Source organism: Microcaecilia unicolor, chromosome 10 (assembly GCF_901765095.1).
Source record: "Microcaecilia unicolor chromosome 10, aMicUni1.1, whole genome shotgun sequence".
Lineage (NCBI taxonomy): Eukaryota > Metazoa > Chordata > Amphibia > Gymnophiona > Siphonopidae > Microcaecilia > Microcaecilia unicolor.
This window is the reverse complement of record NC_044040.1, coordinates 181,067,715-181,093,304: the sequence shown is the minus strand read 5'-3', so window position 1 is coordinate 181,093,304 and position 25,590 is coordinate 181,067,715. Positions and strand designations below refer to the sequence as shown.

General features: G+C 49.1%; 2 protein-coding genes across 8 annotated transcripts in view; one reads left to right on the top strand and one right to left on the bottom strand.

Moving 5' to 3' along the window:
- The window catches only part of MINDY4B (MINDY family member 4B), an 80,560-nt gene that overhangs the window by 19,897 nt on the left and 35,073 nt on the right, over positions 1–25,590 (top strand). For 2 of the 6 annotated variants that reach the window (XM_030215911.1, XM_030215907.1), the window contains exon 2: positions 18,896–19,017. In XM_030215911.1, the coding sequence (XP_030071771.1) occupies positions 18,947–19,017 (71 nt within the window). In that variant the 5' untranslated portion in view covers positions 18,896–18,946. Of the gene's footprint in view, positions 1–18,895; positions 19,018–24,489; positions 24,539–24,645; positions 24,842–25,422; positions 25,488–25,590 lie in introns of those variants that run through there. The other 4 variants (XM_030215914.1, XM_030215910.1, XM_030215915.1 and 1 more) reach the window with 4 other exon arrangements.
- On the bottom strand, positions 1,825–25,509 carry LOC115478516. Of its 2 annotated transcripts, XM_030215906.1 has the most exons (3): positions 25,338–25,509; positions 23,756–24,210; positions 1,825–1,841 (listed from the first exon to the last, which is right to left on the bottom strand). In XM_030215906.1, exons 2-3 carry the CDS (start codon positions 24,192–24,194, stop codon positions 1,831–1,833), a joined length of 450 nt encoding a protein of 149 aa, XP_030071766.1. In that variant the 5' UTR covers positions 24,195–24,210; positions 25,338–25,509; the 3' UTR covers positions 1,825–1,830. The 2 variants fall into 2 exon arrangements, with proteins under 2 accessions (XP_030071766.1, XP_030071765.1); XM_030215905.1 differs by lacking the exon at positions 1,825–1,841 and having other exon boundaries at positions 19,124–24,210.

The following is a 25,590-nucleotide window of genomic DNA, read 5'->3' as shown; positions in this document are numbered from 1 at the left end:
TTTATTTAAGGACACCTGATCTACTACGGTCTCATTTGCAACCTCACTCTCAGGTTACCCTATCTTCCCTTATCTTTGCAGTTAAGTATGTTTAAAACCAGTTTAGTGTGTTATATGAACTTCCTAACTTTTATTGTGCATTCATGTTGATTCTATTCACTCTGGTCAGAGTTCAGTATGTTGAAACTGCGAGATTGCATCATTATGGTGGACCCCAGGTAATGGATGAGATGTTAGCCAGTGGAGCTGTAGTATTCCCTTGATGCAGCAGTTCTCATGGCGTCTTCAATCCTATTAAAGCTATCTTCATTATGCTATGCCTGTCTATAAATAGAATAAGCACCTAATTACACCAGGAACACCCAAAGAAATCCTCCATAGTAAGATTTTCCCCTCCCCCGCAGTAGAAACCTAACTAGTGTATTAAGACACTTTTTGATATACCACAAATAAACACGAGTCCTTGATCTCATCTGCTTTCTTTAAGTTATACCTGTTACCCTTCCTTTAAACTGCCTACAGGATTTATTCTTTATTTCAAAAGGGAACATCCTAAAAGTAATTTTTACAACTCCTTTTTTTTTTTTTTTTTAAATCATCCAAGAGGTTTATTATATCTCCATCACCAATGGGCTCATTTTCGAAAGAGAAAGATATCCATCTTTCAACATAAATTGGAAGATGGACGTCCTTCTCCCGGGGACATCCAAATTGGTATAATCAAAACACGATTTAGGACGTCTCCAACTGTACTCCGTCGCAAGATCAGCCAAAGTTCAAGGGGGCATGTCGGAGGCGTAGCAAAGGCGGGACTTGTGCGTGCCTAACACTTGGAGGTCCTTGACCCATAATCCGACGAACACTTGGATGTTTTCACCCTGACGTGTTTTTATTATGAATAAGGCACAAAAAGGTGCCGGAAATGACCAGATGACCACCGGAGAGAATAGGGGATGACCTACCGTTACTCCCCCAGTGGTCAATAACCCCCTCCCACCGTCAAAAAGCATCTTTAAAAATATGTCGTGCCAGCCTCAGATGTCATACTCAGGTCCATGACAGCCCATGAAGATCCCGGGAGCAGTTTTAGTGGGTACTGCAGTGCACTTCAGACAGGCGGACCCAGGCCCATACCCCCCTCCTACCTGTAACATTTGTAGAGGAAACAGCAAGCCCTCCAAAGCCCACCACAAACCCACTGTACCCACATATAGGTGCCCCCCTTCACCCGTAAGGGCTATGGTAGTGGTGTACAGTTGTGGGTAGTGGGGCTCAGCACACAAGGTAAGGGAGCTATGTTCCTGGGAGCAATTTATGAAGTCCACTGCAGTGCCCCCTAGGGTGCCCGGTTTGTGTCCTGGCATGTTGGGAGGACCAGTCCACTACAAATGCTGGCTCCTCCCATGCCCAAATGGCTTGCATTAGGACGTTTTTGACATGAACGTCTTTGGTTTCGAAAATCGCCTAAAGTCAGAAATGTCCATGTCTAGAGACGTTCAAATTTAAGGATTTGGACGTCCCTGACGGTATTTTCGAAACGAAAGATGGATGTCCATCTTGTTTTGAAAATACGGGTTTCCCCACCCCTAGATTTTGCTGTTTTGCAAGGACGTCCAAATCGCAACTTGGACGTCCCTTTCGAAAATGCCCCTCCAAATCACCTTGGGATTTTGCCAGGCATTTGTGGCCTGAGTTGACCACAGTTGGAAACAGGATACTGAGTTTGATTGGCTGTCAGTTTTTCTCCTTGTGGCGATGCTTATGTTCTTACCTTTCCAATTAGATTGTTAATGTGTTTTAAAAGAAAATTCAGCTCCTCTGTATGTATCTTCACAAAGTAGCTAGTGTTAATTAAAAGAAAACAAAGGTCAGTCTTTCACTTTGTTTGAACTGGCTCTAGCAGGCCGATGATCAGAAGCTAGAGGCGATTAGCACCATTCTAGTGCTACCAACCCATGATCAGAGCCCTCGAGCACCATGAAATGCATGCTAAACAGGTATTTTGTTATTCCTCCCCAAAGATCAGCGGGCAGCACACCAAATATCGGTGTGCTGCCTCCTGCAAACCCTACTGGCGTTAGGGTTTGCAGAACACTGAGGAGGAATGGTGAGCCATGTCCAGCATGCATTTGGGATGGGGGTTCAGGGGGCACTAAGGCACCAGACAGTGGCGTTCCTGGGGGGGCTGGCACCGGGGGCTGGCACCCGGGGCAGATTGCCGATGCCCCCCCCGGTGAAAGGACACCCCCGCGAAGGACTCCCCCCCCCCCCCCCCCCGCCGGGTGCATGCTGCTGGGGGGGTGCCGCGCGCCTGTCCTCCGTTGTTCCATGCTTCTTCTCTGCGCCAGAACAGGAAGTAACCTGTTCCGGGGCAGAGAAGCATAGAACAACGGAGGACAGGCGCACGCACGGCGGGCCCCCCCCCCCCCGCGGCATGCACCCGGGGCTGACCGCACCCACTGCCCCCCCCCCCCTAGGAACGCCACTGCCACCAGGGCCTTGTATTGCAGGGAGGTCTGGGGGCTCTATCCCCTGTGTTTGACAGGTCTGGGCTTTTGATAGTCTGGACCTGTCAAACAAGTGTAGGAAGATTCAGGCACAATCCTCCTGCACTTTTACCCTATGATCAGAGATAATAGCGTGCTTAAATTTGCATGCTATTATCTCTGATCATAGGGGTGGTAAAGCCCTGTACTGTTCCAGCACTATTTCTAGAGCACTGTTTGGAATAGCGTGGGGCTTTTGATCATATGTACCTGAGCTTCTCTGCCCCACAGGTCGTGGCTTCCAGCTTTCGTTCTTCCTTCACACATTAATGCTTCTGTTTGAAAGATCACACTCAGGCTACTCCACCTAGATTGGTCTCAGCTTTCATCAGTCTAGCATTTAAAGGTCCTGTTATTTATTATATTAGTCAACAAATTATACTGCTCAGTCTCACTCTCAAAGCACAACTAATTGCACTATTCTTAGAATGGCACTCAGGAGGAGCCCTTTCACTAGAGTGCATTACTACTACTACTACTTAGCATTTCTATAGCGCTACAAGGCATATGCAGCGCTGCACAAACATAGAAGAAAGACAGTCCCTGCTCAAAGAGCTTACAATAACCATGGTGCCAATTCACACACAAACTACAGAGGCTGTTAATGGGATGGGAATGAGAACGTAATGAGTGGGAAATGAGCATCAGCTGTGCATTGCAGTTAGCATACAGTACTTTACTATGTGTTGCACTGTTACAGTTAGTGCCGATTCCTAGACAGGTGTGTGGTAAAGACTTTTTCTGTGCAATAATTCTATAGAATATGCAGAGAGCACATGCACAGTTACTGTGCATTAGCTTTTACATCTAAAACACCCTAAGTGCAAAATGTTTTCACACTTTAGTAAAAGGACCCCAAGATACATGCTAGAAGTGCATTTTCAAAGCCTTTTAAAAGAAAAGATGTCTCACATCTACCTCCGCCAACCTCTGTCACCGTTTAGAGGGATCCTTTTACTAAGGTGTGCTGAAAAATGGCCTGTGGTAGTATGGACACGTGATTTGGGCGAGCACAGAATCATTTTTCAGCGCACCTTTAAAAAAGGCCTTTTTAAAATTTTGGCCAAAAATGGACGTGCAGCAAAATGAAAATTGCCACGCATCCATTTTGGGTCTGTGACCTTACCACCAGCCATTGACCTAGCAGTAAAGTCTCACGCGGTAACCGGGCGGTAATGACCTACATGCATCAAACGTCACTTGGTGCACGTAGCTGACGTGCGCCAGAAAATAAATATTTTTCGGATGCGTGTAGCGGACACGCGCAAAAAAAATTACCTCAAGGGCCACATGGTAGCCGGGTGGTAACTCAGAACTGGCGCGCATAGGCGTTTATGTGGCTTAGTAAAAGGGCACCATAATCCGTAAGTAATAAAATTTAAAAACAAAACACTGACTCTATGAGTCAACTTTTGGCTTCACACAGACAGCTCTCACTAACTTACCCAGCTCACAAGCACTAGTGTGCAGAGAACTGCCTCTGATATGAGTCTCTTTCCAACACCCATCATCACACACCACATCCTTCGAAAGGCACCTTGCAACGCACGCCAAAATGGAGTTACTGCGTGGCCCTCGCAGTAATTTCAATTTTGGTGCACGTCCGCTATCCATGCCCAAAAAATATTTTTTATTTTCTGGCGTGCGGTAGCTATGCGCGTCAAGTGGCATTTGACGCGCATAGACCATTACCGCGTGAAACCTTACCACTAGGTCAATGGCTTGCGGTAAGGTCTCAGACCCAAAATGGATGTGCAGCAATTTTCATTTTGCCGCACGTCCATTTTCAGCAAAAATGTTAAAAAGGCATTTTTTGTAGGTGCGCTGAAAAATAATTCTGCACGCGTCCAAAACACGCGTCTACACTACCGCAGGCCATTTTTCAGCGCACCTTAGTAAAAGGTAAAATTATGTATAATCATACCTGATAATTTTCTTTCCATTAATCATAGCTGATCAATCCATAGACTGGTGGGTTGTGTCCATCTACCAGCAGGTGGAGATAGAGAGCAAACTTTTCCCTCCCTATATGTGGTCATGTGCTGCCGGAAACTCCTCAGTATGTCGATATCAAAGCTCCATCCGCAGGACTCAGCACTTAGAGAATTACACCCACGAAGGGACACTCTGCCCAGCTCACCACCGCCGAAACGGGGGAGGGGAATTAACCCAGCTCATCCCCACACAAGTGGGGGAGGGGAATCCGTCCAGCTCATCCCCGCGGAGCGGGGGAGGGACACCACACCCGCCGATGCGGGGGGGGATCTGGCTTATCCTGCAACCGCAACCGCGGGAGGAGCTGACTGACCCTAACACCGCCGAAGCGGGAAGGGTACAAAGCTGCCCTACAGCCGCACGAAGCGGGAGGGAGTGCCGGCAGAATTTTAAGTCTCAATCCAGCCCCGTAAAACGGAGGGGAGAGGAATGCAGCAGCTCACTGTAACACAAACTCGTCTCAACTCTTGAAGAATCCAAGTGAAAGAAGAACTTGAACACGAAGTCTTTCTGAAGTAACTGAAGACTAAACTTGAACCTGAAATGCAACCAGAATAAAAACAGTACAGATATCTGGGAGGGGCTATGGATTGATCAGCTATGATTAATGGAAAGAAAATTATCAGGTATGATTATACATAATTTTACCTTCCATATCATCAAGCTGATCAATCCATAGACTGGTGGGATGTACCGAAGCAGTACTCACCCAGGGCGGGACATTGAAATCCCTGACCTCAACACTGAAGCTCCAAACCGGGCCTCCGCCCGTGCAGCCACAGTCAAACGGTAATGCTTGGAGAATGTATGAGCCGAAGCCCAAGTTGCCGCCTTGCATATCTCTTCCAAGGAGACGGATCCGGCCTCTGCCATCGAGGTCGCCTGAGCTCTCGTGGAGTGAGCCTTCAGCTGGATAGGCGGCACCTTCCCTGCGGCCACATAAGCCGCTGCAATGGCTTCCTTGACCCATCTTGCCACTGTAGGCTTAGCAGCCTGCAGACCCTTACGAGGACCTGCAAACAGGACAAACAGATGATCCGATTTCCGGAAATCATTGGTCACTTCCAAGTATCTGATGATGACTCGTCTCACATCCAGATATTTAAGAGCAGAGTACTCCTCTGGGTAGTCCTCCCTACGAAAGGAAGGGAGACATAGCTGCTGATTCACATGGAAGCGAGAAACAATCTTGGGCAGGAAGGAAGGCACTGTGCAAATAGTCACTCCTGCCTCAGTGAACTGTAGAAAAGGCTCTCGACATGAGAGCGCCTGGAGCTCGGAAACTCTTCTGGCTGAAGTGATAGCCACCAAAAAGACTGCTTTCAACGTCAGGTCTTTCAGAGATGCCCTTGACAAGGGTTCAAACGGCGGCTTCTGCAATGCTCTTAGCACCAGGTTGAGATTCCACGCAGGCACCACTGAGTGCAGAGGAGGGCGCAGGTGATTAACCCCCTTGAGAAAGCGCACCACATCTGGCTGCGAAGCCAGGGAAGCACCCTTCAGGCGGCCCCTGAAGCAAGCCAGAGCCGCTACCTGGACCTTAAGGGAACTGAGCGACAGGCCTTTGTCCAGACCTTCTTGCAGGAACGTCAACACTGAAGAAATTGGAGCAGTGAAAGGAGAAAGAGAGCCTGCTTCACACCACGCTGCAAAGATACGCCAAACCCTGGCGTAAGCAGTAGAAGTAGAGCGTTTCCTCGCTCTCAGCATAGTGGCGATGACCTTGTCTGAGAAGCCCTTCTTCCTCAGACGCTGCCGCTCAATAGCCAGGCCGTAAGACCAAAGGGGGAGGGATCCTCCATCACCACGGGACCCTGATGTAACAGGCCCTGCTCCACTGGCAACCGCAGAGGATCGTCGACTGAGAGTCTGATCAAGTCCGCATACCAGGGACGCCTGGGCCAATCCGGACCCACCAGGATTATCCTGCCGGGATGCTTTGCCACCCGGTCTAGTACCCTGCCCAACATGGGCCAGGGCGGGAACACATAGAGAAGCTCTTGTGTCGGCCATTGTTGGAGAAGAGCATCTACTCCCAGGGATCGAGGGTCCCGTCCTCTGCTGAAGAAGCGCGGCACTTGGCAATTGGCCGAAGACGCCATCAGATCTAGGCTCGGCTGGCCCCAGCGCTTCGTGATGTCCAAGAACGCCTGAGCAGATAGCTGCCACTCTCCGGGCTCCAAGGTATGGCGACTGAGAAAGTCCGCCTTGACATTCATGACTCCGGCAATGTGGGCCGCTGACAGCTGTTCCAGGTTCGCTTCCGCCCACTGGCATAGACTCATAGCTTCCTTGGCTAGAGGGGCGCTCTTGGTACCTCCCTGGCGGTTGACATAGGCCACAGCCGTGGCATTGTCCGACAGGACCCGTACAGGCTTGAACACCAGTACCGGGATGAACTCCAAAAGCGCCAACCGAATGGCTCTGAGTTCCAGGAGGTTGATAGACCACTTTGCCTCTGCAGGAGACCAGAGCCCCTGCGCTGTCCTTCCCAAGCAGTGGGCTCCCCAGCCCGATAACGAGGCGTCCGTCGTGACGACAATCCACTCTGGGGACACCAGAGGCATTCCCGCAGACAACTTGTCTGTCTGCATCCACCAGCTCAGCGCCTTGCGCACTGCTGGATCCAAGGGAAGACGCACCGCATAATCCTCCGACATCGGAGTCCAGCGCTGCAGCAGAGAATGTTGTAGTGGTCTCATATGAGCCCTGGCCCAGGGCACTACTTCCATCGTGGCCGTCATAGAGCCCAACAGCTGCACATAGTCCCAAGCCCGAAGAGGAGAGGCTACTAGGAACTGGTCCACCTGAGCCTGAAGCTTGACAATCCGATTGACTGGCAGGAACACTCTGCCCACTTGGGTGTCGAATCGAACTCCCAGATACTCCAGGGACTGAGTCGGGCGCAGCTGGCTCTTCTCCCAGTTGATGATCCATCCCAGGGAGCTCAAAAGAGCAACTACCCGGTCCACAGCTTTGCCGCACTCTGCATAAGAGGGGGCTCGGATCAACCAGTCGTCCAGATAAGGATGGACTTGTACTCCTTCCTTTCGCAGGAAGGCCGCTATGACCACCATTACCTTGGAAAAGGTCCGCGGAGCAGTAGCCAACCCGAACGGGAGGGCTCTGAACTGGAAGTGTCGGCCCAGGACTGCAAAACGCAGAAAGCGTTGATGAGGAGGCCAGATGGGAATATGCAGGTACGCTTCCTTGATGTCCAAGGATGCCAGGTACTCCCCTGCCTTCACTGCCGCTATAACAGAGCGGAGAGTCTCCATGCGAAAGTGCCGCACTTTCAAGGCCCGATTGACCCCTTTGAGGTCGAGGATAGGCCGGACAGAACCTCCTTTCTTTGGTACCACAAAGTAAATGGAGTAACGCCCCTTGCCAAGCTGACTTTCTGGCACCGGAACGACCGCACCCAGGCGGATCAGATTGTCCAAAGTCTGCTGCACTGCCACAGCTTTGACCGGAGACTTGCAGGGAGAGAGTACAAACCCGTCTCTTAAGGGTCGGCAGAACTCTAGCTTGTAGCCGTCTCTGATGACTTCCAGCACCCAAGCGTCTGAAGTTATTGTGGTCCACTCGCCCAGAAACGAGGACAGCCGTCCTCCAATCTGCACTGGGGCGTGGACCAATACCCCGTCATTGGGTACGAGACCCTGGGGGAGGACCGGAGGGAGCACCTCCGGGACGGCGGTCTCTGCGAAAGGAATGCTGCTTGGGGGAGAAATTCCTCTTAAAGGAAGAGGGGGCAGAAGCACCCGACCTGCCCGGGCGGTACCGACGGGCTTCCTGAAACCGTCCTCTGGAGGTACCGGGACGAGCACTAGCTCGAGCCCTGACCTCCGGTAACTTCTTGCCCTTAGACGTGCCGAGATCAGACACGATTTTGTCCAGCTCGACCCCAAAGAGCAGCTTGCCTTTAAAAGGCAATCTAGCCAGGCGGGATTTTGAGGCGTGGTCAGCAGACCAATGTTTCAGCCAAAGCCACCGCCGCGCAGAGACAGTCTGAGCCATGCCTTTAGCTGAGGCTCTCAAGACATCATACAGCAAGTCTGCCAAATAGGCTAACCCCGATTCCAGGGCTGGCCAATCATTCCTCAAGAAATGATCCGAGGGGGAAGCCCGCTGCACCATAGTCAGGCACGCCCTGGCCACATAGGAGCCGCAAACTGAGGCCTGCAAACTTAAAGCAGCCGCCTCAAAGGACGACCTTAAGGCCGCCTCCAATCTCCTGTCTTGGGCGTCCTTTAGGGCCGTGCCACCTTCCACCGGCAATGCCGTTTTCTTAGTCACCGCAGTGATTAAAGAATCCACGGTAGGCCACAGATAGGCCTCACGTTCACTCACAGCCAAAGGATAGAGGCGGGACATAGCCCTAGCCACTTTAAGGCTCGCTTCTGGGACATCCCATTGAGCCGAAATTAAGGTGTGCATGGCATCATGCACGTGGAAGGTTCTAGGCGGGCGCTTAGTCCCCAGCATAATGGCAGAGCCAACAGGGGCTGAGGGAGAGACGTCCTCCGGAGAGGATATCTTCAAAGTGTCCATGGCCTGTAACAACAGGTTGGGCAAATCCTCCGGGCGAAAAAAGCCGCGCTGCAGAGGGGTCATCCGCTCCATCCGAGCGGGGATCCGTCTCCTCCAAGGAATCCGCAAAGGACCGTTGGGAGACCTCAGACACGCTGCCCTCATCTACATCGGAGGAGACAAATTCCTCCAAGGCCTGGGAATCAACCCGAGGGCGTTTACCTCTGGGAACCTCAACCTCTTTACCAGAGGAGGGAGCGGGGGCAGCGTTGTGCATGAGGAAGGCCCGATGCAGCAGCAAAACAAACTCGGGGGAGAAACCCCCCAGACTGTGCACCTCCGCAGCCTGGGCAACAGCCCTAGGCGCGCTCTCAACCGGCGCTCGCAATAGCGGGGGAGAGACATGCTGCGCATCCAAAATGGCGTCCGGCGCGAAACTCCGCGAAGGAGCCGCGCGGGAAGAACGGCTCTTAACTTTAGCCGCTTCTGTGCCGTCGCCCAAATTAAGGGCGTTCATGGCATTAATGTCTCCAACCTCAAGGGCGGCCCAAGAAGAAGCCGTCCGAGCCGCGTGGCCGGCCAAGATGGCGGAGGCGAGGAGCGGGGGATGGGCGTTTATGGCGGGAAAAACCGCCACGCCGGAGGAAGGACCGGGACATGCATCGGTCGTGAAACTGTCACCCACCAAGGGCGAATCCGGCTTGAAGACCCCCGCATCCCCTCTAGAAGCGCTCGAGCGACCCGGGGAGCGACCCTTTGCGCCCTCGCCCTCCGACGCCATGAGCCACGAGGAGAAGAATCGGGGAACCCCCGCCCGCTATAAAAAGGTAAAATTACCTGCTGTCCACTCCGAGTTGTAACGACCTGGTGTCTCAATGAGTAGCTGCAATAGACGCTTAAATAAACGTCGAAATAAACGCCTTTAAGGCCGTTCAAAATTTTTTTTTTTTTTTTAACGGAGCCAGCGGGAGGGGGGAGAAAAGGAGGGACCTGGCACCACCAGGTTTGCACTTGCTCAAAAGAGCCCTCAACCCCAGGCACTCAACAAAACCTAAAAATTAGGCTTGGAGGCTTAGCCAGAGCTGCTGCTGTGTGCGACCACCACCTGCTGAGATAGAGAACATACTGAGGAGTTTCCGGCAGCACATGACCACATATAGGGAGGCAAAAGTTTGCTCTCTATCTCCACCTGCTGGTAGATGGACACAACCCACCAGTCTATGGATTGATCAGCTTGATGATATGGAAGGACGCATTAATCTCCTACAAATCCTGACTCACACAGCTCTGACTGTAGAGAAAAATCAGCAAAGATGGAAGCAGCAGGTAAGAGATTCTGTTCAGCAACCTCTCATGCTGACTAGAGAGAAATTCACAGGGGGTAGAGAGAACAGACAAGCCTCAGGGGCAGATGTGTCTCTGGTCTCCTCTGTCCTCCTCACACACACATTCTTCTTTCTGCCAACATTGAACCGCATCAGAGCAGGGGTGTAGCTAGGTGGGGCCATGCCCCCCCCCCCCAGATTTAGCACTGGCCCCCTCTACTTTTGACCCCCCCCCCCCCCGCCACTTTCGATCCTTCCTCCCACCGCCGCCCGGTACCTTTGCTGGCAGGGGTCCCCAACCCACGCCAGCCGGTCTTCTTCAGCGCCGGTCTCCGGCACCTTTGCTGATCTATTTCTGTGAGTCCTGACTCCTGACGTCCTGCGTGCACGTCCTGTATGTATCCCCGTGCAGCACGTCAGGACAGAAACAGACCAGCGAAGGCGCTGGAGACCGGACCTGAAGGAGACAGGGAGGGTTGGTGGCAGGAGGGGGGGGGTGGGGTCGAAAGTGGCGGGGGGGGGGGGGGGTCGGTGGCAGCAGGGGGTGTCAAAAGTGGTGGGAGGGTCGGCGGCTGGGGGAGGCGGGCTAAGCTGTGCCCCCCCCCCCACCTCGGGCTCTGGACCCCCACCCACTGAGGTCTGGCTACACCCCTGCATCAGAGGGGACCCCTCCTTAACATTTAGGTCATAGGTACATGCCTAATCTGCCTATGCCTTAATCCTGCCCTGCAAGTTAGTTGAATTTATACATGCCACATTTTTGTTGCTAGAGATTTAAATCATGAGCAAACACTTGTAGTTATAGAATAACTTACGGGCCCTTTTACTAAGGTGCGCTGAAAAATTGGCTGCGCTAGTGTAGATGTGTGTTTTGGGTGCTCGCAGATCCATTTTTCAGCACAGCCTGCAAATAGGTGGAAAAATGTGAGATAGAAGTGCAATAAATAAGTAAAAGGGCTTTTTAAAATATTTGCCAAAAATGGACGTGCGGCAAAATAAACATTGGTGCGCATTCATTTTGGGGTCTGAGACCTTACCACCAGCCATTGACTTGGCGGTAAGGTCCCATGCGGTAACAGTGCAGTAATTGTCTACGCATGTAGAATGACAATTACCGCCTGGTTTCTGCCGCATGCCAGAAAATAAAAATTATTTTCCACCACATAGTGGACGTGCCTCAGAAATTAAATTACCAGAAAGGCCACGTTGTAGTCGGGCAGTAACTCCAAATTGATGTGCATTGGGCGCGCGTAGGCAGCTTAGTAAAAGGGTCTCTTAGGAATGTAAAGAAGTTCTAACTCAAAAGTGGAGATAGTAACATCTTTTGTCTGCCTCTGAGCTGTCATAAATCCCTTTTTCCCTGTAAATAAAAGGGGGAAATGATCTTGGGAAACCCATTTCAAGCATCACTTATTTGAACCCTCAAGAAATGAGCTTTTTAGTTTTAGCAGCTTGTGGAGTAGCTTAATGTTAGCATGGGCTGAGCCAGGGCCGCCGAGAGACTGGGCCGGGCCCGGGGCAAGGCTCCCCCCCTCCCCTGGGCCGGGCCACCTGCATTGAAATCACAGCACCTCTCACCTCCATGTAAAAGCACTACAAGCAGCAGGGCAGCAGATTGCCTCCCTTCGGCCCTCCTTTTGTCCCGCCCTCGCGGAAGTTGTCAGACAAGGGCAGGACACAGGGAGGGAAGGAGGCCCGAAGGGAGGCAATCTGCTGCCCTGCAGCACTTTCACATGGAGGTGAGAGGCGCTGTGATTTCAATGCAGGGGGCCCGGCCTGGTGGCAGACGGTCGATGACGGAGGGTGGGTGGGACTGCAGCGCCAGGCCCCCCTTGGAGGCCCGGGGAATTTTGTCCCCCCTGCCCCTCTCGGCGGCTATGGGCTGAGCATCAGGGAAGCCAGGGTTAAATCCAACTGCTGTTCTTTTGATCTTCGGCAAGTCACTTAACCCATATTGTCTCATCTACACATTTAGATTATAATCTCACAACGTAATACCTTTCAGCAAGCCTTCTCAGTAGTAGCCAATGCACTCTGGAACTCTCTTCCAGAGGGGCTATGCTGAACTTAAAACTATTTTTATTTCAAGAGAACAGGTGAAAGCCTGGCTCTTCTCACAAGCCTTTAAATACATGTGGCAACTGACTAACTCCACATCTGGACTAGCTTGCTATAACAGTTCTTTATATCTTATTTAGTTGTGCATATAATCCGCCTTCAGATTAGCCACCCATCTATTTATTTCAATGACTTTGTGCTTCTGTATATCTCAACTGCGCTTGCTGCTTGGCTACCTAGAAAAATATTTCATTGTATTGAACAAACAGCATCAGCATATTAACCCTTTAGTGTCCAATGTTCCCGTAATAAGCCATATGGGAACAGATTGATGGGAACATTGTAACATAGTAGATGGCGGCAGAAAAAGACCTGCACGGTCTATCCAGTCTGCCCAAGAAATGTGCCACTTTTTTGTGTATACCTTACCTTGATTTGTACCTGTCTTTTTCAGGGCACAGACCATACAAGTCTGCCCAGCACTATCCCCGCCTCCCACTAAAGGGTTTTAATGTTATTTGTATATTCTAATGGGTGCCTATTAGGTGAAACAAATGTATAATATCTGTGGTATAGGGATGTTCTTTCATACTGCTTATTATGGTTTCATTTGTATTTTGCTGACATTTTATCAAAATGTCAGCAACATATGACTGTTTTTCAGCAATGTTAAATGTTTTTTTTTATTTCTGATACTGTATCATGTTAGTCTTATTACCAGATTTCAGTTTGCCATTTCCAGGTTTTACCTCATTGATGTATTTACGCTAATGTTTGGTCATTTCACTATTGTTATGCTGTTAAACAAGCTTCACACAAAACTTACAAGTTTTTTTAACAGCATAACACCAACTTGAGTGAATCTCTTCATCAAGGTGGTTAATAATGAATAAATAAATGTTATTTAAAGAATTTGTTTTGCATTAATACTAGGATTATCTACTGCAGGGGCGTAGCTAGGTGGGCCACGGGGGCATGGGCCCCCATAGATTTAATCCTGGCCCCCTCCACTTTCACCCCCCCCCCCCCCCCCAAGGTACCTTTGCTGGTGGGGGTGCAGGATGTCAGGACTCACAGCACAGATCAGCGAATGTGCCGGAGACCAGCGCTGAAGAAGACTAAGGTACCTTGTGGCAGCGGTGGTGGTTGTTGGGGGGGGAGGGGTCGGCGGCTGGGGGAGGCGAGATAAAACGTGCCCCCCCCCCACCTTGGCCTCTGGACTCCCCTCCCGCCGAGGTCTGGCTACGCCCCTGATCTACTGTAGTACACAACTGCCACACAATGAAATTGATCCAGCTGACCCCCACACTCCTTTGGCTCGGAGGAGGGGTGCTGTGACCCGGGTGCCAACTAATGTAGGTACTGTTTACACAATCTTTTGATCCTCTATATCCCTGCAAGTATTTTATGTTCCCAAGATCGCTTAACTATTTCATCTTTAAATTGGCTTTCATAACTGATGACACATGTACAACAGACAGCCATGTTGAAAGTAGTATAACAGACCACCTATGTTTGAAGGCCGCACAGAGCCTTGGTAAAATACCTACAGGAGTGCACAGTGGGAGCAACCAATACACATATTGGAAAAATTGAACTGCACCAACCCAACAGTCTCCATGTGGAGGTTATTGGCACTTGCATGGAGAAGTGGCAAGGCCAGCTTTATGGAGCAGCTGGTGCAGGAGCCAACGAGAAAAGGAAAAATTCTAGACTTGGTCCTTGGTGGAGCGCACGATCTGGTGAGGGATGTTATGGTACTGGGCCCGCTTGATAACAGTGATCATAATATGATCAGTTTTGATATCAACCTTGAAGTATCTATACACAGGAAGTCAAATATGTTAGCGTTTAACTTTAAAAAAGGAGACTATGATAAAATGAGAAGAACGGTAAAAAAAAAAAACTTAGGGGGGCAACTGAGAGGGTAAAAAATGTACAACAGGCGTGGACGCTGTTCAAAAATACCATCCTGGAGGCCCAGGCCATACATATTCCGCGAATTAGAAAAGAAAGACGGAAGTCCAAAAGACACCCGGCCTGGTTGAAAAGTGAGGTGAAGGAAGCTATTAGGGCTAAAAGAAACGCCTTCAGAAAATGGAAGAAAGAACCGTCTGAAAATAACAAGAAACAGCATAAGGAGTGTCAAAGCAAATGCAAGGCGCAGATTAAGAAGGCCAAGAGGGATTACGAAAAAAAGATAGCATTAGAGGCAAAAAAACATAGCAAAATTTTTTTTTGGTATATTAAAAGAAGGAAGCCGGCAAAAGAATTGGTTGGGCCGCTGGATGACCGAGGGGTAAAAGGGGTGATCAAGGAAGATAAAGACGTAGCGGAGAGATTGAATGAATTCTTTGCTTCGGTCTTCACCGAGGAAGATTAGGGCGGGATACCGGCGTCAGAAATGGCATTTCAAGCGGATTAGTCGGAGAAATTTACTTACTTCACGGTAAACCTGGAGGACGTAATGGGGCAGTTCAGCAAATGAAGAGAAGCAAATCTCCTGGACTGGATGATATTCATCCTAGAGTACTGATAGAACTTTAAAATGAGCTTGCGGAGCTGTTAGTGATATGCAATTTATCCTTAAAATCGAGCGTGGTACCGGAAGATTGGAGGGTGGCCAATGTAACGCCCATTTTTAAAAAAGGTTCCAGGGGAGATCTGGGAAATTATAGACCTGGGAAAGTCGGTGCCAGGGAAAATGGTAGAGACTATTATCAAAAACAAAATTACAGAGCACATCCGAGGACATGGATTACTGAGACCAAGTCAGCACGGTTTTTGTGTGGGGAAATCTTGCCTGACCAATTTACTTCAATTCTTTGAAGGAGTAAACAAACATGTGGACAAAGGGGAGCCGGTTGATATTGTGTATCTGGATTTTCAAAAGGCGTTTGGTAAGGTACCTCATGAAAGGTTACAGAGGAAATTGGAGGGTCATGGGATAGGAGGAAATGTCCTATTGTGGATTAAAAACTAGTTGAAGGATAGGAAACAGAGAGTAGGTTTAAATGGGCAGTATTCACAATGGAGAAGGGTAGTTAGTGGGGTTCCTCAGGGGTCTGTGCTAGGACCGCTGCTTTTTAACATATTTATAAATGATTTAGAGATGGGAGTAACTAGCGAGGTAATTAAATTTACTGATGACACAAAGTTATTCAAAGTCGTTAACTCGCAACAGAATTGTGAAAACTTACAGAAGGACCTTATGAGACTGGGAGACTTAAATGGCAGATGACGTTTAATGTGAGCAAATGCAAGGTGATGCATGTGGGAAAAAAGAACCGGAATTGTAGCTACGTCATGCAAGGTTCCACGTTAGGAGTTACGGACCAAGAAAGAGATCTGGGTGTCATTGTCGATAATACACTGAAACCTTCTGCTCAGTGTGCTGCTGCGGCTAGGAAAGCGAATAGAATGTTGTGTATTATTAGGAAAGGTATGGAAAACAGGTGTGAGGATGTTATAATGCCGTTGTATCGCTCCATGGTGTGACCGCACCTTGAGTACTGTGTTCAATTCTGGTCACCGCATCTCAAGAAAGATATAGTAGAATTGGAAAAGGTGCAGCGAAGGGCGACTAAAATGATAGCGGGGATGGGACGACTTCCCTATGAAGAAAGACTAAGGAGGCTAGGGCTTTTCAGCTGAGGGAGACATGATAAGAGGTATATGAAATATTGAGTGGAGTGGAACAGGTGGATGTGAAGCGTCTGTTCACGCTTTCCAAAAATACTAGGACTAGGGGGCATGCGATGAAACTAGTGTAGTAAATTTAAAACAAATCGGAGAAACGTTTTCTTCACCCAACGCATAATTAATCTCTGGAATTCATTGCCAGAGAACATGGTGAAGGCGGTTAGCTTAGCAGAGTTTAAAAAGGGGTTAGACGGTTTCCTAAAAGGACAAGTCCATAAACCACTACTAAATGGACTTGGGAAAAATCCACAATTCCAGGAATAACACGTATAGAATGTTTGTACATTTGGGAAGCTTGCCAGGTGCCCTTGGCCTGGATTGGCCGCTGTCATGGACAGGATGCTGGGCTCAATGGACTTTTGGTCTTTTCCCAGTGTGGCATTACTTATGTACTTATGTAATTTCACAAATTCTGTTTGTGTTAACAGTTCCATGTGTAGCTGCCCTATTTTACAAACCTACATATTTAAGTACCACCAATTAAGTCATGAGGCTACAATTTAACATAACTTAATTTTAGAGGCAGAATTAATCTACATAGGATTAAGGATAATGACACCCTTAATCCCCTGCTTAAAGCCCTAGCTAGTGTAAACCCCGAAGTGTAGTCCCTTTATAAAATGGAAATATGTGAGTAGATTTTAGTTGCACCCAAGCCATGTCGCCTTGAAATTGCTCTGTGGTATGAATCTTTGTGTAAGTAAGTAATGGCTTTCTGAAACTGGTATTTAGACCAATATGAGATATATATGTGTAAAGATGGATATTTAAAGTGGCTATGGTACTAAAATTATAGAAAAACAGCAGAAATAACACCTATATTGAAACTATAGACATTTACACCTGTTCAGGAGCAGGCATAAATGTTTACATGTACTTTTATTTCAAAAAATGCTTGTAAATCATTTCTCCATGCTCTGCTCCTGAAGATGCCTACATATTTGTCACATAAAAATGCCTAGATTTATTATTTTAATTTCAGTATATAGTGATGAAAATCAGTGCTAAAAACTCTTAACTTTTTCCCCAGCCTAAATTCCCCTCTCCTCCCCTTTATGATCCTCGATTTAGGGGTTTAGTGAAATTTGGGCCCAAATTTAGACACACAGCCCTAGTAAATTTTCAAAGAGGCCTAATAGTTCAAGTTTAATATTTAAAAGTTGTCCAGTTATGCATTTTTACAAGTTTATTCTGAGAGGAGTGGTGTTGAGTTGATCATAACTTCTCGGCTTCATTACCGAATGTTTGCAGGGTTGGCAGGAGGATCTCGGGGCCTGAAAGTTCATTGAGATGATACAAAGCTGAAGACTTGTCCGAGTTTAGTCCTCAAGGGCAGCAAACAGGCCAGATGTTCAGGATATCCCTAATGAATATGCATGACATAGTTCCATGTGAACATCTGGCCTGTTTGTGGCCTTTCAGAACTGAGACCCCCTATTACTAAGGTGCGCTCATGTTTTAGCACGCGCTAAACATTAGACACACACCAATGCACTCCTATGGGCATCTCTAACGTTTAGCGTGTGCCCAATTTTAGCACGCACTAAAAACGTGAGCGCGCCTTAGTAAAAGACCCCCTAAACTTGCTGAGCCCAAGTGAAGTGCTTAATATTCTTGCAATGGCCCTGTCAGAGAGAGCACTTTCTGCAGTTCACTAGTGGTTTAAGAATACTTCATGTGGAGGTGCATTTTCGAAAGAAACATCTAAGTTTGGATTCAGACATCTTTGTAAAACGTCCAAATCCGGAGGTGGGGAAAACCGTATTTTCGAAAAAAGATGGCCGTCCATCTTTCGTTTCGAAAATACCATCAAAGACATCCAAATTCAAGGACATCCTTAAATTTGGACATCCCTAGATTTGAACATCTTTGACTTTCGGTGATTTTCAAAACCAAAGACGCCCAAGTCAAAAATGTCCAAATCCAAGCCATTTGGACGTGGGAGGACCCAGCATTTCTAGTGCACTGGTCCCCCTGACATGCCAGGACACCAACCCTAGGGGGCACTGCAGTGGACTTCATAAAACGCTCCCAGGAACATAGCTCCCTTATCTTGTGTGCTGAGCCCCCCAACCCCCCCCCCCCCCCAAAAAAAAAGACCACTACCCACAACTGTACACCGCAGCCCTTACGGGTGAAGGGGGTTTTTGGTGAGCTCGCTGTTTCTTCCACAAATGTAACAGGTAAGGGGTGTATGGGCCTGGGTCCGCCTGTCTGAAGTGCACTGCAGTATCCACTAAAACTGCTCCTAGGACCTTCATGCTCTGTCATGGACCTGAGTATGACATATGAGGCTGGCACAAAATATTTTTAAAGATGTTTTTTTGAGGGTGGGAGGGAGTTAGTGACCACTGGGGGAGTAACGGGAGGTCATCCCCAATTCCCTCCAGTGGTCATCTGGTCATTTCCGGCACCTTTTTGTGCCTTAGTCATTAAAAAAACACATCCGGGTCAAAGACGTCCAAATGTTAGGCACACCCGAGTCCCGCCTTCACTACGCCTCCGACACACCCCCTTGAAATTGGGACGTCCTTGCGACAGACTTCAGTTGGAGACGTCCAAAATTGTGTTTCGATTATACCTATTTGGATGTCTCTGGGAGATGCGACGTCCATGTTCTGATTTATGTCAAAAGATGGACATCCTTCTCTTTCGAGAATGAGCCTGGTAGCCACCGATGGCAAGAGGGTCTATTTCTGACTAATGCAGATTTTTAATGCTCTGTTTTTGTTACAGATTTACAGTTTACTAGATAAACACACAACTCTTTGGCAGTGAGCACAAGACATGGAATTAGATGAGATAACACGCAAACTTTCAGATCTGGACAAATGGAGAGAATTCTTTACTTGCCAAGGGTAAGATTTTATTCTTGTGTCACAAGTCAGGCACTCGACACATGCTCGGACCACTCCCTTTCATCCCTTAGACACCACGCTGGAAGCCATCTCGAAGAAAGTTGGAATTTATTTGGCCACAGCCAGGAACATTTGCATTACAATTCAAACAACATTATAACATACTTATGGTTCAAACAACATTTTACAACCTGTTTACAACACGGGTACACAGCTTTCCATCGCACAATTGTCTGATGTGACCCCAGGTTGCCGTCTGAACAGCCTGGGCGTTCCCGGTGCCAATTTCAAGCACCCGTTGACTCCTGGTGCATCCCGTTTAAGGATGCCCTCCCAGATCACAGAACCTGTGTCCTGGTCCCCTGGCCGTGTAAGCCAGGAGACACTCTATGTCCACATTCTTTGTTTTTACCCGGGTGCCAACATGCAGCCACAACTGTTGCTTATGCTTATAACTTTCGCAGAAGTCTTTTCTGACCCCGTTATTACCACCTCAGTTAGTACTGTCACTGCTATGTTGCTGTGTACCCCCTGGCATCATTGTGTAAACAAACAGTGCCTCTTAACGCCACTGACCACGTCAACGACACCTCGTTTGTCGTGGTCCCCCACTCTGCTCTGTTCCTGACTGCGGCCAGCCCTTAACACGATAGCCTCAATATAATCCTGTAAATCGGAGTTGAATATATCTAGCCCTATGTCTGATAGGTGCACTCCGTCGGGGCGGTAAAGGCCGGCACAAGATTCGGTTAACAGTTCATGTGTCATCGTATGCCCTTTTACTGACATCATGAACTTAGCCATCCAGTTACTAATTTTCTTTCGCACCTTGTCTCCTGCCTTGTGTGACCTTTCCCCTCTCCATACCAGCCTAGGGATGATGCCGGACCAGACCAAGCGCGACCGTGGCAACAGGCATGCCAAATTCAATAAGTCATGCTGCATATTTTTCCATAGCAATGCGCTATTAACCATAGCCAAATCGTTGCCTCCCAAATGCACTATGAGCACATCTGGCTGCCGAGTGGACTGCAAGTGCCACAACAATGTCGGCAAGAGCTGTGCCCAGCACATCCCCCTTTTACCCCACCCGGTGATCACTACCTCATCAGTGTTAAAGCCCAAATTCTCCCCCGCCGGTCGCGCCACTGCCCTCTTATGCACCCAGTGTACATAAGAGTGACCGCATATCCACATCCGCCGTGGCTCTCCATGGTGACCTGCAACGTATAGGGAAAATGAGAAGTTAAACCAAAACTATCAACAGACAATAACACATGCAGAAACCAAGTTACTTGGGATGCCTCACGTTACCCATATAGGCGTCCAGCAGCTGCGTCGGCCTTTGCCATCTGCGCGGGCCTGATGTATCATTTGTATACATCTAACTTCCACCGACCCAGCTGCCTGATGCCCTCCGGATGAACCCTGCGTGCTGCCGCCGCAGTTGCAGCACCGATCCGGAATGAGTGTGTGCTGAACACGTCGGCAAGCCTGCCCATTGTACACACTGCCGTGAATTGAAAATGCATCAGCGGCATCCCATCTGCATGCAGCAGCAGCCAACCATCCCCTTGGGGCCTGGCAGCTAAGTATGCTTTTAAATTCACTACGGGGCAAGTTTTGTCCTGTCTCTGGTGGCAGAGCCGAATGTACGTTCCTTTTGCTGTCTGATCGGTCTTGGATTTGTGTATCAGCAACTCCACGGCTGACGCCGTGACCGTGACATCTCGCAAAAGGAGACCCATGTCTAGGCCCGCACCTTTCGATTTAGCCACTAATTCGCTGACGCGCAGGGCACCATGGAAAGCCAATGTAAATGCACATCTGAACAAGCGGGCCTCAAACCCACTGGAGCAGAGCTCATCTAAAGCTGTGATAAAGCTGCCTAAACAATGGTGTAAAATTGGTTTTCTCTTATCAATTGTCCTCCCCACTGCCCTGTGCCAGCCTCTCATCATTTTCGTTACGACAAAAGTTTTTGCCGGATTGACCATACCCATTGATCTGGTGAAAAATGCAATGCTTGCTAATGTGACCCCTACGTGTGTTCTACCGAACCCTTGCTTACGCGAGGCCATGATGAACTGCACTATTGCTGACTCAGTGAAAAAAATCGGTGCGGCCCAGTTCTTTCATATGCTGCACATAAGACCGGAATGCTGCCATGTACCTCTTCCGCGTGGCGTCTGACAATGATTGCAGGATCAACTCCCATACCTTGGCGGGCCAAAGCTCCAAACGATGTCTGGGATTGGGGTCTGTAGCTGATCCACACCAGGAGCCCGGGATTTGAAGTCGGCGAACTTGAAACGAGAGAGAGCGTCAGCTAGTACGTTATCTTCGCCCGCAACGCGTTTTGCTTGAATTGCAATATTATGCACCAAACACTGCAGCACTATCTCCCAAATCAAGTTAATGGTAGGGATTGTATCGGGCGGACAAGCAATTTAGGGTTTCCACTACCGCCATGTTATCCGAGTCAAAAATGATTACCCTGTTTGCTAATCTGCGGCCCCAAATATGGAAAGCAGACATTACGGGGAAAAGTTCTAAGAATGTTATATCATCACGTGTGGTCCCTGCAGCTACCCAGGCCGCCGGCCATCGGGCCGCGCACCAAGCTCCCTGGAAATAAATGCCGAAACCCTCGCCACCTGCCGCATCAGTGAATAACTGCAACGCGTCTGCCAGCATAAGGGCATCGTGCCACAATGAAATCCCATTGAACTTAGCCAAAAAGTGGCTCCAAACTTCTAGATCTCGCTTAATGGCCTTGGTTACTCTTATGTGATGATACGGCCGTGATACCCCGGCGGTCGCTAACGCTAGCCTCCTAGCAAGTATGCGTCCCATCGGCATCACCCTCTTGGCGAAACGTAATAGCCCTAGTAGTTCCTGAAACTGCTTCAATGTTGCCTTTTTGGCCTGAAGCATAGCGTTGACCGCCCCTGCTAGCCTTTTGATTTTCTCGACTGGTAGTCGTGAACACTGCTTGCTGACGTCTAGCTCTATCCCCCAAGAATGTAAGTACTTCACTGGGGCCCACCGTTTTGTCTGCTGCTAAAGGGAAACCGAAATTCTCTGCTACTTACATAAAAACCTGCGCCACGGCGGCGGCGCATTCCCTGCTGCAGAACAGGAAATCATCCAAGTAATGTATCACGGCTCCTGCTGGGGCTATCTGCTCCACTACCTAATGTACAAAAGGAGCTGAACTGTTCGAAGTATGCGCACGATATTGCGCAACCCATCGGAATGCATTTATCGAAATAGAACTGATCGTTAAAAGTAAATCCTAGCAAATGAAATGACTCAGGGGTGTACTGGCAAGAGGCGGAAAGCGGACTCGATGTCTGCTTTTGCCAAATGTGCTCGCCTACTGTGCTGCCGTACTATTTGAATAGCCTTATCGACCGACGCGAACTGTACAACTATTTGGGTCGATGAAGTCATTTACCCGCCTACTGGATAAGAGAGGTTATGGATAAGTCGGAACTTGCCCGGTTCTTTTTTTGGGTATTATACCTATCGGAGATACCATCATAGGCGAAAATGGTGGGTCTGTAAAAGGGCCCGCAATTCTACCTAGCGTGAGTTCCTTGCGTATCTTAACCTCTGCTATCCGTACATGTGTACTAACCGAGGGTGCGTTCCTCGGCAACTTGTCTGACATGTTTATCGTACCTCTGATTGGAATGATATACCCTGAACGGAAACCTGAGGCAATGGCTTCCGCGCTGTCCTTATCCGGGTAACGGTATAACCAGCCCTTCATGGCGTCAAGCCTGATGGGCGAGGGGGCTAATTGCTTCAGACCCGTGCCCTGTGTGGAAGTTCTGTTGCCTCCTATTTCTAGTGCTCCTGCAGTGTGCTGCCGCGTGTCCTCCCCCACAATTTGCACAGGCATGCTTGAACCTACAGGGATGCCACGTACAGGTCCCATTGTTAAACTGCCAACATTTTCTCTTCCCTGCTTGGCTTCCCTGCTGGCGCTGCCCTGAGGTGAATGCCTGAAAGGACTGCCTCTGCCGATTTCCCGCGGCATCTTGCTGACTAAAGCCCTCGTCCTGCATAAATGGTCTATTGACTGACATTGCGTCTAACCACAAGTTTACTACCCTATGCTTCCATGACATCGCAGGGTTGTCCGCCATATTTTTGCGGAATCTAATGTCGTGGTTGAGCCAGGCCCATCCCCCATAGCACTTATGGGCTCTCACAATGGTATCCATGTACCGAACTAAACACGGACCCAATTCCGGCTCTCTCTCAATTATGACTGTCATATATATATGAAAAGCCAATAACCAATTGGTAATGGATTTGTAAATTTTTGGCTTTTTACCCCGCTCTATCGGCGGGAGAAGGCTGTCTTTCCCCTGGCTACTCTCCTCCTCTAAGTCTCTTAGCAGCAGAGAAAAGATGTCAATGAACTCATTATTCCAAATTTTCTCTTTCACTGCTTTAGGCACGCATGTGGAAAGGGTAAAACCACCACACAGAGCGTCACTCCTAGGATTGAATACGGGCTTTCGCTCTTCCCGAGTGGACGCTGTCAGCACCTCAGACTCTGGAGCGCTCTGCGTGCTACTCCCCACTGCCGGCCCACTCTGGCATGTGACGGTGGGGACAACTAGTGTTGCCTCATAATCATGTATAGCATTTCTCATGACCTGTAAGAAAGCTGAGTGCTGGCTCTGTGTCGAGGGTAATGTGGTGCTATCTTGAGACTTACCAACTGAGGACGTCAGCGGCGCATGCTCGAACAGGGGGGCCTGCGGCATTGACTGTACCGGCCGCTGCTGGGACCGCCTTGTTCCTTGAAGCTGCGACAGCCCTGACGCCTCAGTTTCTGGATCTGCCGCTGGCTGCGCCCCCACGGCTTGCAACTGTTGTGTGACCGTGGACACACCATGCTGTTCAATTTGCTTCCTAAGCTCGGCCATCAATGCGTCCAAATCTGTTGATGATCGTCCATGCGATGCCTCTGGTTGCTGTGCCGCTCTTGTGCGACTGCGACGCGGTGGCGCTGTTCTGGCCGCAGCTCCTTTTCGACCCGTCGCAGCTCCCTTTCGACCCGATTGTTCTGGGGCCACATTCTTCTTCTTCAGTGCCGCTGCGCTTTTGGACACTTTCAGCGCCGCCCCCTGCTTCTTTGCACGCTGTGAAGGCATCTCTGCTCTGAAAAAACTATATGACAGTTAACGACATTTTCATTTTTTGGACTTGCTCCCCCCTCTTTTTTTTTTTTTAAATCATGCTCGATCTGGTACCATGCATTAACTACTTTCAATTGTAATACAATGCTACCCTCTAGTGTCCATAATGGCACAGTGCATCCTGTACTTACTAAATCCCTAACCATTTCTATTTTTAACACTTTGCTACCCTCTAGTGTCCATATTAGCACAGTACATCATGATTACTCTAAAAGCACAAGATCCTTCACACGTGGTGTTTCGTGCTCACCCGAAAATGGCCGCTCCGTTTGTTTTTTTTGTTCTCCTTAGCCTCGCAGGTACATATGCCGCAACGCTACCGCTATGTGCTGACGGCTGCACAGCGCCACCTACGTGTGCTGGAACTGCGCTCTATTGGGGGGGGGGGGGGGGGCTCTGTCTCCTCCTTGCTATCGAGGATAACTACCGCCACTATCGTACGGCGCATGCGTTAGACCCGCGCTCCGGGCCTCTGTTTACAGCTATTGGTACTACCCTTGCCGTACGGTAGTCCGTAGCATCCTTCGTTTATCGGCCTAGTGAGGAGCAGACTTTGTTGCCCACTTGCACTGTCGGAACGTGCTTACCCACGCCTGATTACCGTATGGGCATTTCACATTCATTTATATACATCAATTCGGAAAATTAAGAAAAGCAATTTGTAGTAATACATTGCAAGAAAAATAATACCATTTTTAAGACCACAATAATGTTGTCCAAGATCTAAGCAATCAAACGTCTTTTCGTCCCCCGTTAAGTAGTAGCCCCCCCCCCCCCTTTGAAACAAGGCGGATTTCGCCTGTGCCGTGCTACAGCGAGCTGATGGCCCCAACGCATAACCTTACCCCATTAGTAGCGCTATTGTGCACGCCAGCTTGGGGGGGGGGGGGCTGTTAACACCGCCCACTCATTCTCCCAGGCCGCATCATTGCCTAAATTGTATTTATTATTATTATTATTATATATATATATATATATAGAGAGAGAGAGAGAGAGAGAGAGAGAGGATAGGCGCTACTGCCCCCTTACCCTGCCCAGCACCACTGCTCTGCCCTCGATTCCCAGGAGTCCCTTAATTAAACACCACCGCAAACTCACAGCGACGACGCTAGAACCGTGGACTGAGAAACCACTGTGTCTCTGCTGTTCGACTGCCCGTGCGAATCTGCTGAATCTTTGCGTTGCCGAAAAACAACTGATCCACAATTTTTTTTTTAATACTGCACGTGCGACTCTGCTGGATCCGAGGTAAAGCAGCGCTGCTCTCCTCCCGCTGGCGCTGTGTCAGTTTGAAAAGGAACTTCCCCCGCCTCCTTCCTTCCTCCTCTTTTCTTTCTTCTCTCCCCTCCCC

What these genes read in the sequence shown, in the direction of transcription:
- LOC115478516 (XM_030215905.1), bottom strand. Translation starts at nt 24,194, where the DNA reads ATGCCTTCACAGCGTGCAAAGAAGCAGGGGGCGGCGCTGAAAGTGTCC.